The sequence below is a fragment of the Narcine bancroftii genome, chromosome 3 (genome assembly GCF_036971445.1).
Source record: "Narcine bancroftii isolate sNarBan1 chromosome 3, sNarBan1.hap1, whole genome shotgun sequence".
Lineage (NCBI taxonomy): Eukaryota > Metazoa > Chordata > Chondrichthyes > Torpediniformes > Narcinidae > Narcine > Narcine bancroftii.
The window spans coordinates 258,558,482-258,579,388 of NC_091471.1; the positions used below are offsets into that span (position 1 = coordinate 258,558,482).

The 20,907-nt window shown below is 41.1% G+C and overlaps 1 protein-coding gene across 7 annotated transcripts in view; it reads right to left on the reverse strand.

Moving 5' to 3' along the window:
• LOC138758575 (EVI5-like protein) overlaps nt 1-20,907 on the reverse strand; it is a 424,266-nt gene that overhangs the window by 121,201 nt on the left and 282,158 nt on the right. For all 7 annotated transcript variants that reach the window (XM_069927712.1, XM_069927716.1, XM_069927713.1 and 4 more), the window contains one exon: nt 1,860-1,976. In XM_069927712.1, the coding sequence (XP_069783813.1) occupies nt 1,860-1,976 (117 nt within the window). The remainder of the gene's footprint in view (nt 1-1,859; nt 1,977-20,907) is intronic.

Sequence of the window (20,907 nt, forward strand, 5' to 3'; positions counted from 1 at the left end):
TTCCAAAAACTTCTCTCAACTTTCCATGTTCCAAGAACAAATGCAATTTTTCTAATACAACTTACATCCTAAATCTTCTCCAGGACCTTCACATTCTTACTAAGTTATTGTGACACCAGAAGGGTGATCTAACTACCATTTAATAAAGACACAATGGATCCTTCTTGTTTTTGTACTCTATGTCTCTTTTTATGAAGATCAGGACTCCATGTGCTTCACTTATTAAGGACTGCTTCACTTGTTTTAACAAAGTTAGTTTTCCTTAAAAAAATGTTTATGACTTTTTTGTAATTGTAATACAGAAATATGTAAATAGGTTTTTAACAATCTTAAAATGAAAACCAACATACAATGATGTAGAAGAATTTAAAGGAAAAAAATCACTTTTGTGCGGATTTAATTTATAACCTGAAAATTGACCAAATTTTGAGAGTAATGATTCTGGGACTTCCCAGACTGTAATAAAGAAATGGCAGCCATTATTTCCTTCTGCGAGATAGATTCATCTAGTCTAGTTTGACATGGGAAAACTCTTCATCAAACTATTGTCATTTATACACTCAAAAGAATAAAGTTGAGAGTAACATTTCCCAAATTTATCCATTATCTTTATGAATCTTTGCTAAATGTCATTTAGCTCCAAATCCTCTCATTTGCTTAGCCAAAAACTTACCAGATTTATCACCATGAATATAAAACTGACTCTTAGCCTTCAAAAGTTGTCATTCAACTGAATATGTTGAGTGAAGATCAAATGTAGTTTTAAGTTTGATCCGTTTTTTATATAATTCCAAAATTTTAGTTTGAGCATATTGTTGATTTATTTGTTTGATTTGATTAATTAACTCAGATATTTCTTTAATGATCTTCCCTTTATTTTTACTAACAGTAAAATAAATAATTTGTCCCTTGAGAAAAGCTTTCAAGGCATCTCACAACTAAACTGGATACCTCCGGTGAAACATCAGTATCAAAGAAGAAAACTATTTGTTTTTCCATAAATTTAACAAAATCAATGTCTGAAAACTGAATTGAAACATCAGTGTCTTTTTACTCGAGGAAAATTAGGAAGTCATTGATAATGTAATGGTTGATGATTGCTTAATAACCATGTATAACACTTCATAATGGATTTTCATTGTATTTTTAAATTAGTATTGTTAGAAATGAATAAAAATAATTAAAAAAGAAGAGGCGGTTTAGGAAGTGCGATCTGGATGACAGGCCTTGAACTTGGGTTCACTGCTGAAGAACATGCCATGTGACCACGGAGGCACCAGTTAGGGTGAGATGCTTGGCTACTTGATACCTTTGAAGGGACTCTTTCCTTCACAATACAAACAACAGTGCCAGATCACTTTGAGACTATTTCCTTTGCCTATGCAGACTAAGCAAAGCTTTTTTTGCACATCGTGTGTACGCGACAAAAAAATTGAATCTTGAACCTATTTTCAACCACACAGTTGCCAGAAGCAGTCATTTTTGCTTGATCTGTGTTTCCTTCATTGTCCAGGGAGCCCTGGATTTTTTGTGCTTCCTTCGAGGAGTGTGCCTCAGTTGTATTTCAACCACCTCCAAGGGGACCTTCTGCTACATGTTCACCTAACAGCTTTTAGTTCTGGGCCAGAACCTTGGTAAACTGACCCTGGGCCAGTTTAATCGCAGATTATGGATTATATATTTGCTCAATAAAGATGTACATACTTTTGTCATGATAGGGGTATTTTTTAAAAATAACTCCTGTGAGTATTGCTCAATCTGATAGTTTCTCTTATTCTATTTACAGAACAGATGAGAAAATAGCATCACAAGGCAATGAGCACACGTGCCTTTTGAAATTCAAACCTGCAGGTCCTCACCTTTTCCATTTCCAGAACCTTGTCTTGCATCTCCTTGAGTGCAGTCAGCGCCTCGGCTTCTCTCAGTCGTGACTGCTCCAGTTCCATTACACATTCCTCTTGATGATGCTGCTCATGCTGTGCCGTGCAAAAGAAAGCAGGGGAATATTTAAAAAGCAACCTTTGAAAAGCAATGCCTATATGAATGACGGCTGCAACACCGTTGCACGAAAGTCTGTAGACACTGTGGTTGAAGTAAAAATACAATGATGGAGAAACTCAGCAGGTCAAACAATGTCCTTTAAGATATAAATGCATAACCAATCAGGCTTCAGATTCAGATCAGATTTCAGATTTATTGTTAGAGTACATACATGACATCACATACAACCATGAGATTCCTTTTTCCTGCGGGCGCTGCATAATTAGTGCAAAATGTAAACTACACAGCGTAAAAATGTTATCAAAAGAATGTAAACAACTCACTGTGTGGTGCACTGTTTGACAGAATCAGACACACACAAGGTAAAGACTGTACAACAGGCTTTAATCCTCAAAGTAGAGGAAGTAGAGGCGCAGACATGCTTTATTCATGTTATCATTAGTGTGATGGGTCCAGGAAAAATCCTCAGAGATAGTGACTCCCAAGAAACTAAATTTGCTCCCCCTCTGATCCTCCAAACCTCTGGCTTTCCCTTCCTCAAATCAACAATCAGCTCCTTAGTTTTGGTGACATTGAGTGCAAGGTTGTTGTTCATGCACCATTCAGTCAAGTTTTCAATATTCATCCTGTACACTGACTCATCCCCTTCCTTTATACAACCCACTACCGTGGTATCGTCGGCAAATTTATGGATGGTATGTATTATTGTTGTATCGAGCTACACAGTCATAGGTGTAAAGTGAGGAGAGCGGGGGATAGGAACACAGCCCAGTGGTGCTCTGGTACTGATGGAGATTGTGGAGGAGAAATTCTTACCAATCTTCACTGATTGTGGTCTGGAGGTGAGGAAATCCATGATCTAATTACACAGTGGGGTGTTAACTCTCAGGTCTTAGGGTTTGCTGATCAGTTTTAAGGGGATAAATGCCGAAATGTAGTCGATAAAGAGCATCGTGATGTATGCCTCTTTGCTGTCCAGGTGTTCGAGAGGTTTGCGTAAAACCTGTGGCATCTGCCTTAGACCTGTTACTACGATAGGTGAACTGGAACGGATCTACATCACTGCTCAGACCAGAGCTGATCTGCTTCATCACCAGCTTTTCAAAACACTGTGGATGTAACTGTTACTGGCTGATGGTTGTTAAGGCAGGTTCTTCATGGGCACCAGTATGATTAATGCCTGTTTGAAACAGGTGGGGGGTACCACGCCCTGCAGGAGTGAGATATTGAAGATATCCATGAAAACCTTGGTAAGTTGGTCAGCAAAGATTTTTAATACGCAGCCAGGGTACTCCATCCAGGCCCGATAATTTTCTCAGATTCACTCTCCTGAAGGCAGCAGCGTGCACATCATCTTCAGTTACGGACAGGATGGGGTCTTCAGGGGACGTTGGGGTGCGGAGGGGCGGTTCTTCACTGTTATTGTTATCAAATCGGATGTAGAAGGCGTTGAGCTCCAGATTTCATTGTTCATCCAGGGCTTCTGGTTGGGGAAAACCCTGAATGGTTAGGCGGGGACACCATCATCCACAACTCTTTTGATAAAGTGTGTGACAACCCTGGTGTACTTGTTCCGATTCTCAGCAGAGTTCTTGAACACCAACCAATCAGCTGACTTGAGGAAGTCCCGTAACCATGCTTCAGCCTCCTGTGACCACCTTCTAGCTGTCTTGACCTCTGGAGTCTCTCTTTTTAGGCTCTGTCTGTATGAAGGCAGAAGATGCACAGCCAGGTGATCAGACCTGCCGAAGTGCGGTCTTGGGAAAGAAGGGAAGGCCTTCCTTATCTTGATGTAGCAGTGATCAAGTGTACTTGAGTCCTTCATCAAGGTCTGAGCGAAATGTAGGCAGGCTCCTGAACAAAATAGTGGGGAAGGTAGAATTATGGAGGATAATGTGATGGATGTGGAGGCTGGTGGAGTGGTAGGTGAGGACAAGGGGAGTCCTGTTATTGGACAGAGGGGGCCAGGGCAGATGAGCTGAAAATGGAGGAGTTGTGAGTAAGAGCTGAGTTGATGGCAACAGAGGGGAAGACACGAATTTGGAAGAAGGACCCAGTCCAGATCATCCGAGATGCCCTCTGTGATTTCCGTCACCCACATCACAATCCCATGCGGAGCACATCTCGGATGATCTGGACTGGGTCCTCCTCTTTCTTCCAAAAATGTGGCTTCCCCTCTACTACCATCAACTCAGCTCTTACCTGTATCTCCTCCATTTCCCACTCATCTGCCCTGGCCCCCTGGCCGCTAGATGCAACAAAAACAGGATTCGCCTTGTCCTCACTTACCACCCCACCAGCCTCCTTATCCATCACATTATTCTCTGGAATTTCTCCCCTTCCCCCCCACCATTTTGTTTGGGGGCCTGTCTACATTACTTCATACCTTGATGAAGAGCTCAAGCCCAAAACGTCAGTTATGTATCTTCATCTTTACTGCATAAAAGACATTGTTTGACATGCTGAGTGTTTTTTACTGCATGACCATTCACCATTTACTCTGCATCCTCAATCATCCCCCAAGGAAACAGTGACCATCAACACAGACCTCGTGCATTGGACACCCAACCCTTTGCCTCATGGCAAGAGGCAATAATGGAGAGAATTTCACAATGATGTTTCTCTCTTTGAATTGACAAGGCAAGGTAGCTGACGGATCAACTCCTGGTTACTGGGATGAGCAGAGATGGGTAATTAATTGTTGGCCTGGGCTTGACAGACCTGTGCCCTATACTTCTGCCCTACAAAACTGGGCAACGCTGCACGCAAGTAAATGCTGATTAAAAATCTGAGACAGCTGAACAAGAGGTGGGAAAGAATGAAGGAAAACATTTCTGCGGCACGGCTCGCAACAAAGGTTTGTCACATACATCAGTCACGAAAAGCTGATTTGTTCCTGTCTCCATCACAGGGGACAAACCATTCACAGACATTTACAACAAACTCCCATAGCTGCCTGGATTGTACTTCTTCCCATCCTTTCTCTTATAAGGATGCCATCATTTGCTCCCAAGGCATCTCAAATGTTCCCTCTAATAAATGTGGATTTCCCCTTGCTGCCATCAATACAGCTCGTACCCACATCTCCTTTCCCACTACTTCTACCCTCACCTTCTGTCTTCCCCAAGATGAACAAGGACAGAGCCCCTTACTTTCCACTCACCAGCCTCCGCATCCAATGGATTCTCCTCTATCGCTTCTGCCATCTAAGTGCAATCCCACTTCCAGCCGAATCCTACCCTCTCCAACAGTCTCTATTTTTCCCCACAAAGATCTGTCTCTCTGAGACTCCTCAGTCAGCTCTACCCTCCCCACCCACCCTTTTACCCCACCAGGCACTTCTGGCTGTAAGCGCAGGAAGTTTAAAATGTCCCTACATTACCTCCATCTGAGGCTACTGATCTTCCTGGTGAGGCAGAGCTTTACCTGCACATCGCCCAACACGATCTACTGCATTCGGTGTACTTGGTGTGGCGCCCTCTACATTGGATGACTGCTTTGCAGAACATCTGTGTGCTGTTTGTGGTTCTGAGCTTGAACACTTAGCAAACAACCATTTCAATTCCCACATGTCCTTGATCTCATAATATTGCCTGGATGAGGCCAAAACTAAATGAGGAACAACTCATCATATAGGATAGTTAGCATGGTAGTTAGTGCAATGCTATTGCAGCCACAGCGACCTGGGTTTGAATCTGGTGTTGTCTGTAAGGAGTTTTGTACGTTCTCCCTGTGACTTGCGTGGGTTCCTCCGGGTGCTTGTTTCCTCCCACCTTCTAAAAATGTACTGGGCTTGTAGGTTTATTGGTGCATTTTTGAGCAGCATGGGCTCATGGGCCGGAAGGGCCTGTTACAGTGCTGTCTCTCTAAAATTAAAAAAAAATCCTCCTGGACATCCTTAAACCCAACAGGACAAACTGTTTTAACTCTAACTTTCATCCCCCCCCTTCCCAGTGTTCTCTCTATCTCTCTCTCACCTTCTGTCCAATGCCCCTCCCCAACTTCTTTTCCCCTTGTAATACTTACAATCACCTCTTCCTACTTTAGTCTCAATGAAGAGTCCAACCTGAAATTGACCATTTCTACCCACAATAGTTGAGTGAACCATCGAGTTTCTCGGGCAAGTCGGGATCTGAGCATCTGCATTTCTTTTGTTTTTCTTATAAAAAATATTTGATTTGAACCTTCTAGTACCTTTACATTTTTATACCCTTCTATATCTGCCTTGACAGTGTTGGGGCTGCGCAAATGTTCAGCAAAAGTAAGGCGCTCCTTCCATCTGCCAGCCTTGGGCAAGGTGTAGAACCTGTTTGGCCTCCCAATCAGGCAAAAGTGAAGCCGTGGGTTGCAGATGGTGGATGGTTTTTACAAGCAGATTCTACAAATTGGAATTTATGGTTGTAAAACTAAAAAACGCTGGGCAGATGGAGCAACTGGGTTACCCATCCAGGATGGACATTGCAACTGAAGAAGGCAATGGGAAATCACTTCAGTATTTTTCCCATCAACTAGTCTCAGCTGAGAAAAGGAGCCTTCACCGAAGGAGAACAGGGGAGGCAACTACAGTTTGGAGGGTCAGAGATCGTGACAGATGGAGAGACATGATCACCCGTACCAAATGGCAAGGCACCTGAATAATGATGATATCTGCCTCTGTTACTTCCCTCCTTTTCCTGAATTCAAACTTCCTTTGTCCCATCTGTCCCAAAGCTAAACTTGCATCTTCATCTCTCCTCACCTTCCCAAAGCTGCTGGGCCCATAACTTCTCCCCCTGATCTTACCGTTGGCAAATAATTTTCTCTCCTCACTCAACTACTGAATCCATTCCATCCCCCATCAGATTGATGTCGACAATGACATCATGGGCTGAAGAGTCTGTACTGTGCAGTAATGTTCTATGTTCTATATCTCCTGAACCTTCCAGACTTCTAATTGGCACCCATATCTCCAAACAATAAAAATGGGTTACCACACCCCAAAGTCAGATCTTTTTGCTTGAATTTGTCCCATTACGGAATTGACAAAATGACAGGATCAAAATATTTGGCCATATTATGGAACATCCATGTGACAGTGACAAGGGTAATCCTGTTCTTGATGTATTTCTCAGCCTGTCTGCTGCAGCCAACAAGGTTCTCCATACTCTCCTATTCTATCGGAAAATGGCATCTGCAAGGTCAAAAACAAACCACACACTGCAAGGATGGAACTTTAAGATTATATCTAAGTCAAACAAACTTGACATGTCAATGCCAGATAGCAATCCTTAAAATGCTTCATTTCAAAAGCTTCAAATTTGATGTAGCTCACTTCCAACAGCCGCAAGGTTTGAAAGAAGCAAATTGAGCTCTGCATTCATCCCTTTGTCATTTTTTACCATAGATCTTTTATTTTACGCTGTGGTTAACTGTAAAATGAGCTTTCGAGCTTGCATGTTCCAGTTCAGGACAAGATCACATCCTTTATTTGAAATGTCAGGACTGCAATCATTTGTACATTGTGGAGACTCTGATAGCTCAGTGGTTAGAACACTGGTCTTGTTCCTTGCTGGGGCCTCATTTCTGCGAGGGGCTCTGGACAAAGTGGTGACTCTCTGTCTTCTTTATGGTAGACAAAGTTAAAGAATTTCATGTTTGTTACATTCTAAATGTAGCATTACGTGACAATAATGGAACCTTTACTTTTCAAATTTTAAATCCGCCATCTACCAAGGTAGAGGTTAGCACCATGATCCATTTGCATGGATGAGTAGATGTTGAACAATAAGAAGAAATTGGACACCATCCAGAAAATGATGACCATTTGGTACTTCATTCACATTTGCTCCTTTTACTACCAGCATGCTCTGGTGGCAGTGTGTACCAGTGTGGACACAGTGCATTCATTGGTGACACCAGTCAATTCATAATTTTAGTCCTGACATTATCACACCACATAGATGGCCAGGTCTCTGCCTGAGACAGAGCTGGCAGACCCAGGCAGTTTTATTGTGTGCATTTGGTTCTGATTCTGAACTTCCATCTCAACTATACCTCTCAACGTGTCCGGATGTCAAGATAGTTGAATTAAGGTAGGCCGCAAATTGGTCTCGTACATGGAGACCAACAGAGTGCACTGAGAGCAGACATGCTGAAAACCTGGTTATGATATTGAAGGCATTCAGGTCAGACAATATCTGGTGAACGAAAGGAATAAAGAGGATAAGTAGTATGTGAGTAGTTGCAGAATATTGTGTTTCCTTCCAGACTTTCAACATCCGAGACACAGTCTGATATTAGTGTTATGAACTAACAACCCTTTTAATTATTTTTGGGACTAAAGGGACTTTGTTGGCACTAACACAGGAACAGCAATGGAAAATTCACCAGACAATGGCAAATTCAAAATAATAGTTTTTATTAAACTGTTATTATCTCTACTATGCACAAATGTAAAGTGTGTGTGTAATAAAGTCCCACTCTGAAAAGTAAATCTTTAAAAGTTCAGCATCATTTTAGTCTAGCTTGAAGGTCTTAAATTCTCAGTTCAGAAATAATTATAAAGTGCTTTTAAACATCATATCTTCAGGTCTCTTTACTCACAATGTGGTTATTTTCTTCCACAATGAATTCACAAACCTAGACAAGGGTTAAACAAAGTAGCCATACAAAAATAGATCCAGTAGAAATCTGTCCTCTTTTCCAGCGGAGTGGTCCTCCTTATTTCAAAAGCAAAGGAAGTTTGATTCTGTGTTCCCCTTTCCCAGGAGTAACACACACAACAGCACCAATTCTGGTTACTGTAACTCAACTCATTCTTTCACAAGGTGTCACAGGGTCTTGACTTCCGTTAACTCCAAAATGAACTGATCCCTTCGCCTCTCATTTCGATAATATAGTTCTCCAAATCATGTGACAGTTACTGGAATTTTAAACAGTTGCCACCCTCAGTTTCTTGTAAACCATGTGATCTTCATACTTCTATCCTGTAGACACAGGACTCTGAAAGATTACCTCACTTCTGTTTCAAAGGCTTAAGTATATCACTCACTTGGCTCTGAATTTCATTTCTCTTGTTCAAGAGGCCTTGTGGTTGAGTTTAAAAACAGATGGCTTCCTCAGCAGTTCTCATGCATAATCAAGACCCACTTCAAATCCATTTGCTCTGTCTTTCCCAGACATGTCGACTCCGAGAATGAACTCTCTTCTCTGAAAACAATGGTTCTCTATAAAAGTCCTGTGACCTGTGTGTGACCCTGTACCAGCTCACAACTAAGAGTATATACAATATTTTAACTCTATAATTTACTTTTCTAAGATGCTTTTATATATGAGAAATGTAGTTTAACATTAAACTAAAGATTAACACAAATCTGTTATAATAGAAAGTTTGGAGGAAGTGAAATATGATTTAATCCACAACTTTCTGGGATAGACATGAGATCAGGTTATTTATACTGTGGTAAGAATAATTATTATAGGTTAGTGCAACGCTGTTACAGCGCCAGCAATCGGGACCAGGGTTTGAATCTCATGTTGTCTGTCAGGAGTTTGTACAATCTCCCTGTGTCTGCATGGGTTTTTCCTGAGGGGCCCAGTTTTCTCCTACCCTCCAATACCTACTGGGAATGTAAGTGAATCAGGAGTAATTGGGTGGCATGAGCTTGTGGGCTAACAGGGCTTGTTACTGTACTATATGTCTAAATTTAATTTAAAAAAAATGTAAAACTTTAAAAAAATATCTTGACCACATGGAGACCCTTCCATCAGCTGAATATGTTACACAGATTTGGTACAGAATAGGCGAAACAGTGGGGAAGCAGCCTGGATGTAGCCGTGGTAGGTTGCATTCAAAGCTCACCCTAAACTCATCATCCTTTGAAGTGAATATTAGTGGCTCTCCCATGCTGTCATCAATTTGGTCAAGGCCACAGAAGGGTGCATGAGCAAGTCGGAGAGAAGCGTTGACTCGACCCTGGTGATCTGCAGTGAAGAACCTCAACAGCAGCCAGAGAGGACCGGAGGCAGCCTACTCTAGGCGCTCCAACCAAGAGAGCAAAGACGGCACTGGCCTTCAGAAGGAGCAAAGAATCCTTGTCTCTGGGAGGGCATGTGCGTACATAAACTTGTATTTACACTGTAATGCATCATACAGAAATGGATTTAATTATGGCATTTAAAAGGGATTGGATGAGTCGAGGAAGAATGTTATGGAGAGAAGGTGGTGGGGGTGGGGGGGGGGTGAGGGAGCAGCTAATGACTCTTGCATAATAAACTGAGCAGTCACTCATATTTTAATGATATTTAATGTGAACAAAAGCCTGCACAATCTCCAACCTATATCTTGGAGGGTGAAAAATTTCACCAGTAGGCAAGCCTCTCATGAGGAAATGGAAACTGCGACCTACTGACATATTGCCTTTCCTTGTATTTCTAACAACAGTTCATTGCCAAAACTTTCCTTCACCAGATCGACAGGAACGATTGAGAGAAAGCTCTTTCCTTGCTGAAGCATGAGAAGATGGGAGCAAATTCTAAATTGGGCATCAAAAGCGTGCTCTGATAGAGCCAATTTTAAAAACTTTTTCTATCACAAGTGTCTTTCAAGACAAAATGCATTAACCAAGGAAACCACAATCAAAAAAAATGGGTGGCCTACTAATATTCCATTTTTTAAATCAGAAGATATCAAAGGGATTTACAACTTTGAAATCAGAAATATATATATTTTTTGGTTTATAGTGAGTTTGATCTGAAGGGTGCCCACAATTTGCACAAGGTATAATCAAGGTTTTATTTGGAATGTTCAAAATTTTTTTGTTTTTCCTTATTCTCTAGCAAATCTATTAGATTTAAATGTATTTTTTATTAAACTCAATAAAGGTATTTTAAAAAGAAATGTAAATTGGAATAGATATAGAAAAGCAACATAACCAAATTTAAGAAATCAAGATTGCCAATTGTGAAACTGTATTACTTATTGAAATCTAGAGCTGCCTGTCTGTTGCAAAATGTTTATTTTAAAAAAAATCTCCACCCAATCTGAGCAAATGGTTACTGTGATAATGGTGGAGAACCACAAGTCCTGCTGTGAAACTGGCTGATATTTTCACAGCCCCTTTTTATCTGATGAACCATCTTACAGCAGAGTTTTTAGCCAGCTGGTTCCTCCCTTTATGACAGCAGAAGGCTTGCCCACAACACCAACCGACGGTGCAGTAAATGAGCTTCACCCTTGCAGAATGAGGCTTGAACAGCAAACGTAGATGCAGAGAGCCAAATGGGGGAAAAAAATCATGTATGAAAGATGCGATAATTTCCAGCCCTGCAAACTTCCTCCAGCCCTATTTAGAATCCCACCACCTTATCCCCACTCTTTCATTTCCCTTTTTAAACTGGAAAGTTTGTTGTCCAATTCTCAATCTCAGTAGTGCCTTACAACTCAGAATATTCACATTATCTTGTAAAGAGCATCTGATGGCAGTAAAATTACCTTGTAGATTTAGATGGGTGAAATTACAACCTAATGATGGACCACTAAAAAGATTTTGGGTACTTGAATCTGAGTGAACAAAGGTATCAACTGTATTTCATGTTAACCGAGGGCAGCTCAGATGGTGCTGCTGCGTCCCTGGACCCAACACACTAACGGCATCGGGAGCAAAGCATGACAGCCCGGAGGTTTGGAATGACTCCAGAAACCAGATTTCTACAGATGTGTGGTGGGAAGTGTGCATCATGGTCTGGTATGGGAACACCAATACCCCTGAGCATAAGCCCTCCAAAAGGTAGTGGACACAGCCCAGGACATTACAGGAAAAACCCTCCACACCATCGAGAACATCTACAGGGAATGCTGCCGGCGGAGGGCAGCAACAATCATCAAAGACCCTCACCACCCAGCACACACTCTGATCTCGCTGCTGCCATCAGGAAAGAGCTATAAGTGCCACCAGACTCGCATCACCAGATTCAGGAAAAGTTGCTACCCCTCCACCATCAGACTCCTCAACAATAAACTCAATCAGGGATTAATTTCTAAAACTGTGCACTTTATTGATTTTCTTTGCTCTCCTTGTATTGCACAGTCAGTTTGTTTGCTTTTATTATCTGTTTTCAGTTCTTTTGATTGCTTACATGTTCATGCGGTATACAGTTAGTTTTTGCTCTACCAATTAGTGGCAATTCTGCTGCACCCACAGGATAAAAGAATCTCAGGGTTATATGTGATGTCATGTATGTTCTCTGACAATAAGTCTGAAATCTGAGAGTGTTAGAGGTCAAGATGGTGCAAGAGTAATCTGAGTCTAAACATGGACAAGATGAAGGAGATGATTGTGGACTTCAAGAAGACTGGGAACAACCACTGTCCACTACACATCAATGAATCTGTAGTGGAGAGAGTGGAGAGCATCAAGTATCTTATAGTCCACTTAACTAGTGACCTGTCATGGACACACAACTTCTTCTCACTTGTAAGGAAGGTGCAACAGGGATGGCACTTCCTGAGAAGAGTGAAGTGGGCAAGACTACAGGCCACCATCATGTTAACCTTCTACAGGAGTTCTATCAAGATCAAAACCATTGAGGATTCCTTCCATCCCGCACACAGCACCTCTCAGCTGTTTCATCGGGGAAGAGATACAGGAGGATCAGAGCCAGCACCACCAGGCTGAAGAACAGGTTCTTCTCACGGGTGGTGAGAATGCTGAACGCCCAAAGGAACTGCCCACACTGACCCTCTGAGACTCTCGTATGTACAAAACAATTCTATTTATTTATATCTATGAATACTTGTCCTCCATCTGTATTGTCTGTTTGGTTGTGTGCTATGTCTGCTTTGCACCAAGAACCGAGACTGCTGTTTCATCATGTGCAATCAGGTGACAATAAACTGGACATTAGGTGCTGTTTGTGTGAGTGTCACTCCCATAGGTGACAGAAAATTACATGCGGGATGGGACTGATGAGGTAAATCAACCAAAGAGATGCAGTCTTGATTGAAAATGTGTGAAATAGATAGCAAAAACAGACAGAAGAAAGAGCTCAGCTGTTTGGATGAATTCAATATCAAAGCAGAATAAATGGCAGGAGAGGACCAAGAGCAAATGAAGAGACAGAACAGGTTGGAAAGGGGAAAAGTTTGAACATTTTGAACTTGGATTGAAAAGGATAAAATAGCAGGCATACAGAAGTCTACCTGTGCTCTGGTTGTACAAGGTTTCAATGACAAAGGCACTAAATGTGCGATGAAAGAAATAAAAGATGCTGGTAGTCAGGAAACAAGTGAGAAAAAACCCAATAAAATGGACAATTGCAACTTAAGGTTTTATGCAAGGGTACTTGATGGCATAGACAGAAATGTGAAGACAAATTCCCAATAGCAGTGTTTTGCATTTAATTTTTGATTTAAAGTTTTTCGATGGTGGATCTCTAGCAATTATTTATAGCAATTTAATGGACCTAAGAATATGTTCAGGGACAGGAATCAAGGATGAATGGGAATGAGATTTGAATACATCAATTTCAGTGGAAAATTGGGATATCACACTTGATCTGATTAATGATACTAGAATTCATATGTCCAAAGTTAGATGATCTTGTTTTTATCCTGATGTTGATCCATTATGTGACAAATGTACAATTTTTGAGGCCTCTCTGATTCATGTTTTGGGAGTGTCCAGATCAACAAGAATATTGGGAACAATTCTTTACAACTCTAACACAGATTCTTAGGATTAATTTAGAACCATGACCTTTTCTTGCTTTGGTTACTCTCTAGAAGAGAGGATTTCAAAGTTGAGATCAAGGTTAAATGTGACAAGATAAGGAGTCAATTCATGGACAACAGTCATATTTTGATGACTTAGGTGGGGATGCTCTGGGGGTTTTCTATCCAATGTCCAAGAGCCAATACTTGATTCTTTATAATTTATTTGCTGGTGGCTGTGTTTAGTGGGAGGGGCTAGATTAGAATGGGTTTTATTTTCTTCCTTTTTTCTTTTGTTCCTATTTTTTTCAACAACTAGAAGAGATCAGTTTATTTAGATAATCTCAATGTATATCTCAGTATTTGAAGATGAGGTGAAATTCTCAGCAGGATTTTTCATTTTTTTCAAGAATTATATAAGACAATGAATAACTTATATAGGACGAATATTCTAAATGGCATTATTTAACAGCTATAAAATTAATTAATATCTAAACAATATATACATGTAATATTTAGCTCTATCAAATTAATACAAATATTTTTAAAAGAAAGAAATGTGAAGACTGATCTATGAATGACAGATTCAGAATCAGTGAAAATCAAATCATGAATCGTACTTTCAAGGGTATTCTGATCTTGGAAACATTTGTTTGCTGCTTTTCTCATATTTTTAAACTTTTCTCACTTTTAAACTCCTTTATGCAGTTAAAAATATGAGCTGAAATTATTTCCCAACACACAGACATCAATATTTCTTTAAAATCAGTAAACAGGCCACAATAGTTCACTGCCCATAATAGTCTGGAATGGAACAGCTCAGGTGTGTTTAATTAGACAAGCGAAAAAGTGGTCGAAATGAAAACCAGCAGTAAATTTCGCACACCCCTAAGGCCAATGAACACCACTCAGCATGGGCAACAGTTCTGGGAAGCCACACTCACTACTCTTAGCAGATAAACCAAATGCACTCAGTTGACAATAATGTAATGACTCGAAAGGTGTCAGTGCCACCGAAGAGTATCGATGGAATCACACTTTGTCAAAGTTGCCATTTGCCAAATGAGAAATTCAAAATGAGGCTTTATTTTTCTACACCAAATGAACAGAACTGATGTAAATTCTGTTGCAAAAAGCAGTGGCCTTGTCACGCCATGGTCATGTGATGTCAACAGACCAGACTGCCAACCATGTGTCATCTTGGCATTAGTGTAACTGCTCTGTGAACAAGTTGTCCATTCCTTTTCTTATATGTGAATTTGTTCCTCCCCAAAGTAACTCATTGGCAAGGATGTGAATAGCAGTTAATGAATACAATTTATTTCTAAAATTTCAGAAATAAACATATCAACAATTATGAAGCAGTGAGGAAATCAATGATCTTGTGGCGCCCTCGCAGTCCCCTTGGGGCGCCTCACAAAATGAAAGATGAGCACAACGATCCAGCAGGCTGCACGAGGCCCTCAGCGCTGCCCTCCAATTGGCCACAACTAAAGGAGCCTAACTAGCCTATTGAGGAAAGCGGATCGCAAATGTACCAATCAGCGATGAGGAGGCTTTGTCTACCTCCCTCATCTTGAGAGTAAAAGCAGGGCTGTGAGCACCAATAAAGCTCAGTGTTAACTCCACTCAACTGGGGTTCCCATCATTCTTTCTGGGACCAGTGTGTTCTTTCTGAGCTAACCTGCAAACCTGCACTATAGGCTCCGCAGAGCCATAGCTTGTCGCAGCCAGCCACAATCTTACCATTTACTCACTAAGTTTCCAGAGTTGCTTCAGCACAAAAAAAATCTCCATCTGAAATGTATTCTGTTATCAATGCCATAAAAAATGAACTTCTAGATCTTACACACAACTACAACTACAATCGACCAGTAATTCCAGGTGCCACTGGCTATGGACATTCTTAATAAATGCTATGGAAATGCAAGATTCTGAAAGGGCTGACAATGTAGATGGTTAGAGAGAATATTTCACTTCTCAGAAGTAATATCTCCACTGGTGGAGGAGAAATTTCTCCTGTGAAGTTGTGAATTTTGGAAGGACCTCAGAATTGTAGAGGCAGTCACTGCGATTTAAGGTTTAATATTTTCCCATCGAGGATATCAAGGGGAACAGGCAGGAAAATGGAACCCAAAGGCAAGAACAAGATTTTTCAGAATGGCAGAGGACTGAGGAGTAATATAACATATTCTTGTTCTCATTTCTTATGGTATGTTCTTAAATTTAGAGATTAGGGCCTCTAATCAAGAGAGGCAGAGAGATGGTAAATTTAGCTAAAGAGAGGCTGATGTAAAGACAAAAAGCTAAAGGCGAGAAGGCGAGAGGATGGGGTGGAAAAGGATTGGCCATGTTTGAATGGCAGTGGACCCAATAGGCTGAATGGTCTCATTTGGCTCCTATGTCTTACGCCTTAGGATCTAAATTAGAAATGATAAAATAGATTTTAATGTGCATTTTAGTAATAAGTAAAACATAAAAGTTATGTGAACTTTGAGGAACGAACCATTGGGCAACAATGTGTTTAGAGTGGGAATTAAAAGGTTAGCAGGTTCAGGAATCTCATAAGACACTTAAATCACTCAAGAAAACCACTTGATAAATGTATCCATTCAGAAAAATTCCAGAATGCCAATTTCACCATCCAATCAATTCCATTGATCCCAGAGAGTCCCCTTCCTTTGTTCCTCCAAAAGATGCATTTCAAATACTTGTCACTTCTGGACAATTACCAGTTGCAAATTTACTGGATTAAATCTCTTCCTGCGATTTAAAGCAAAACTCTAAATATGCTTGCCAATTCCTGAAAATTATAAGATCATTACCAAGACATCATTATTCCAGACTGAAAAGTACAAGCTCAATGATCTCCCTTTCAATTCAGAATTAGTCTTCACCGCTACTCTGTAATGATTCCATTTTATAGCCTTTTGTGCCTTTTATAGGAGTTGCCATATCCAGTTAAGATGGACTTTGAACAATTGAGCTTCTCCTCCTTTAGATGCTTGAAGTTTGGGAAGCATAGAACTGCATAGTGCAGTTCAGCATTTCAAAGCGTTTTCTGAAAGTTGGCTTGCTTGGATAGACATTTTGAACATTGCTTCACCAAAGTCACAAGATCTCGGAGTTACATTTAAGATGGCTGTGAAGATGAGTTGCTTTTTTTTTATTCAAAGAATGTGGGTTTCTCAGGCAGAGAAATTGAATTTTCTATCCCTAATTGAAGATGGTGGCAAGTCATTTGGTAGGAATGGAGTTCCAGAATTTCGATCCATGAACAGTGATATATTTACAAGTTAGGATGGTGAGAGTTTGGGACAGCAACTTCCAGCTGGTGGTATCCCTCTGCCTTCAATTTAATTTTTAATTTAGATAAAGCACAGTAACAGGCCCTTCCAACCCATGAGCCCTGTGCTGTCCAATTACATCAATTAACCTACAAACCCCATGTTTTTGTCATGTGGGAGGAAACTGGAACACCCAGAAGAAACCCATGGAGGTCATGGGGAGAACATACAAACTCCTTACAGACAGCATGTGATTCAAACCCGGGTCACTGGCACTGTAACAGCGAGGTGTTGGCAGGTTTGGAAGGTGCTGTCTAAGGAATCTTGGTAAGTTTTTGCGCCACATCCTGCAAATGAGGCATGATTAACACAGCAATTAGCATGCCGCTATTATCGCGCCAGTGACTGGGGCTCGAATCCGGCACCGTCTGTAAGGAGTTTAATTTTATTGAATTTAGATATTCAACATGGTTACAGGGCATTTCAGCCCGAGCCCATGCCGCCCAATTTACACCCAATTAACTTACATTTCAAACAGTGGGAGGAAGCCTGTGTTACCTAATTACTTCAATTAACTTGCGACCCACTTACCCCCCCATATGTTTGAAAGCTGGGAGGAAGCTCACGCAGAGACGGTTAGAATATTCCAACTCCTTACAAACCCTGAACCTGATCGCTGGTGCTGTAAAGGAATTGCACTAACTGCTACACCAGCCATGAAGAAAAATTACCATGCTCTATGTCTCAAAGGGAAGAGACAAAGTGATGCTACTGTGCAGTGGTAGTGGAGTGAATGGTTGTGGATGGGGTGTCCATCAAGCACCCTGCTTTGCCTTGCATATGTGCTTCTAGAGTGTTGTTGAAGCTGTATTCATCCAAGTGGGGAGCATGCCATCATTCTTCTGATTTAAGCCTTGTTAGACGGGTTTCGGGGAGTCAAGAGGCGAGTTACTTGCCACAGGATTCCTCGCTTCTGATCTGTTCTTGTCGCCCACTCACACATATAGCTACTCCACTCCAGTTTCCAGCTAAGAGAGGATATTGCTCACTAAATCATTTGGATTTAAATAACAGTCATATTTATTTGCTTTTTAAAATATTTTTATTGATGTTTACATTATGCACAATTGAACAGTAGCTATATATTGTATTGTAAAATTCAAAAGAAGAAAAAAATCCAAACCCTTCTAATTCAGAACCGCTACCACTACGCAAGGTTAAAAGCTGACACGAAGGAATCAAGTGACAACCGCCTGGATATGGTCAGCGCAGTATCAGAGCTTCAGAATTCTTCAGGTTATGGTCCATAAATGGAATCTACAAGCTCCAGACTGGTGATGGAAGGGAAATAATATGCATACTTCTCCCATCAAAATGAAAAATATCATTTAATAAAGGGTTGCAGTCAATAGACAATAGGTACAGAAGTAGGCCATTCGGCCCTTCGAGCCAACACCACCATTCATTGCCTTCTCCCCATATCCCTTTTATCCGGTTAAGAGCTCAATCTAGCTCTTTCTTGAAAGCATCCAGAGAATTGGCCTCCACGGTCTTCTGAGGCAAAACATTCCACAGATCTGGGTGAAAAAGTTTTTCCTCAACTCAGTTCTAAATGGCCTACCCCTTATTCTTAAACTTTGGCCACTGAAATCATTCTAAAATGGTGCAAATAGACTCAGCCCAACACTTGAACTCTTCTTCTGCTTTCACAGATTAGTTCAGGGTTTCTAGTAAAAACCTATTGCTGGAGAAACTCAGTAGTCAAGCAATAGTTTTTTATATAGCAAAGACAATGATACATAACCAACAATTTTTTACTAGTGACGTATCGTGGCCCACAACATCTCCTCACTTGTCACAGTGAGTGCACTTCGGGAGAAGACTGAAGCAAGCAGGCAAGGCTACCAGCCATCACCATCATGTCAACCTTCTACAGGAGCTCTATCAAAAGCATACTGGCCGGCTGTATCACAGTGTGCTATGGTTGCTGCAGAGAAATGGATCAGAGGTCAATCCACAGGACCATAAGAGTGGCAGAGAGGATAAATGGAGTCTTCCTGCTCCCCCCATCGACATGCTCTACCAGGATTATTGTCTGAGAGGGCGTGCAAAATCATTGAGGACCCCTTCCACCCCGCATCTTTCAGCTGCTCCCATCGGGGAAGGGATGCAGGAGGATCAGAGCCAGCACCACCAGGCTGAGAAACAGCTTCTTTCCACGGGCAGTGAGAATGCTGAACAACCAAACAAACTGCTCACGCTGACCATCTGAGACTCTCATATTCATGGAACAATATTCATTTATTTATTTATATGTACGAAACATTTGTCCTGCATATGCACTGTTTGTCACAATTTGTGTGTTTTGCCTGGTTGCGTGTTTGTGTGTTTTGCACTGAGGACTGGAGAATGCTGTTTTGTCAGGTTGTAATTGCACAATCACATGACAACCATAAAGATAATTTACTCATCTGAGTGCTTCTACCAGTTTCAGATGAAAAGGACTCTGGTGTTCATCGACTCTCAACTGACTCGCATTTGGTTAATGATGTGATATGTGGTTATGGACAAAATGAACATGAAACATGTTGGGTGAGAATTGATTTAGTTCCGAATAAAATTGAGATCAAACTATTCAAAATAAATCATGCTTACTGTAAATTATTAAGCCCACCGATCCATCATCCCCAAAGCAGCAACGTACAAAAAGAGCTCAAATAAATCACCACGTCAGATAAAAATGTTTACTAGAGATTTGAGCATAGATTAAACTTGTAAACCCTTGGTTTTAACTGCACAGAACCACAGAGATAAATTTATGTGTTTTGCTCTACTGTATACCGTTTATACTTGGGTAAAAGTTGAGTTCTGTAGATCACTTTTGAACCGTTAAATTTATGGGCTCGATTATTACATGGATACTACTTTGGACCGTGGTAACTATCTGCATCGTTCCAGGTGTTGGGAGTTCCGATGGGTGGCGGCACAGCTGGGACCAGGAGGGAAGTCTGCATTCGAGGCTTCAGGAGCTCTGGCCTGTGGATGATCAGGGTTGAGGTGAGAGACTGAAATACCAGATTTTTGGACCAAAAATAAGTGGGGTTGACTTTTACATGTGATGTATGGAAAATACTAGGTTTTGTAGCCAAAAATGGGTGGAAGGACATTTATATGGTATTGACTTTTACATGAGTGTATACCGTGGTAAACTCTTTCCTTTCCATGATACCAGGAGGAGAGGTATCATCTGACAGCATGAATCAGATTTGTCATCTCAACTGCAGCAAAGATTTCAAAACAACTACTTTCTTTGAATAAAAAGACTGCAGGCTAAAGATCCAAGTTACTCAGCATGAGTGAAGTGAAAACTGAACAAATGGAGTGTATTGAAGTTATGTTCCTAGCACACACAAAGGACAATAAACTCTACCAGGAGAGAACGGCTGCATCTCTGCCCCCAAAGCAGATGGAGCAGAACTCAAACTTGCAGGGTGTTTTGAAGGCTGTGGCTACATACTCAACAAGACATTCGGAAGAGAGTGCTATCTGACCACAAGAAGAGCTTGCTGCTGGTACATTTAACCTATCCCTGTGTCTGAACTGACAAACATCACAATGCAGATGCTACCAAGTGCTGGAAGAACCCTGGCACCTGTTGAATTAAACTGTGGTCGTTCATCCTCATAAAGATCGTAATGAAGCACAGTTAAACTGTCTGACAGGGAGCACCTGTGCATTAGCCCCAAAAGGTATTATCCGTTAACATACATCTTGTGCATATTTCACGCAGAACACAAGTTACGATTTCTTCCTCTGCTCGTACACTGGAGGAACAAAGTGGGATGAGGCATGTACACACCGAGTTCCGTCTAAACTGGGCTAAATGTGAAAGCCTGCATTTCAGCTGAAAACAGTAACAGCTCCAAGTGC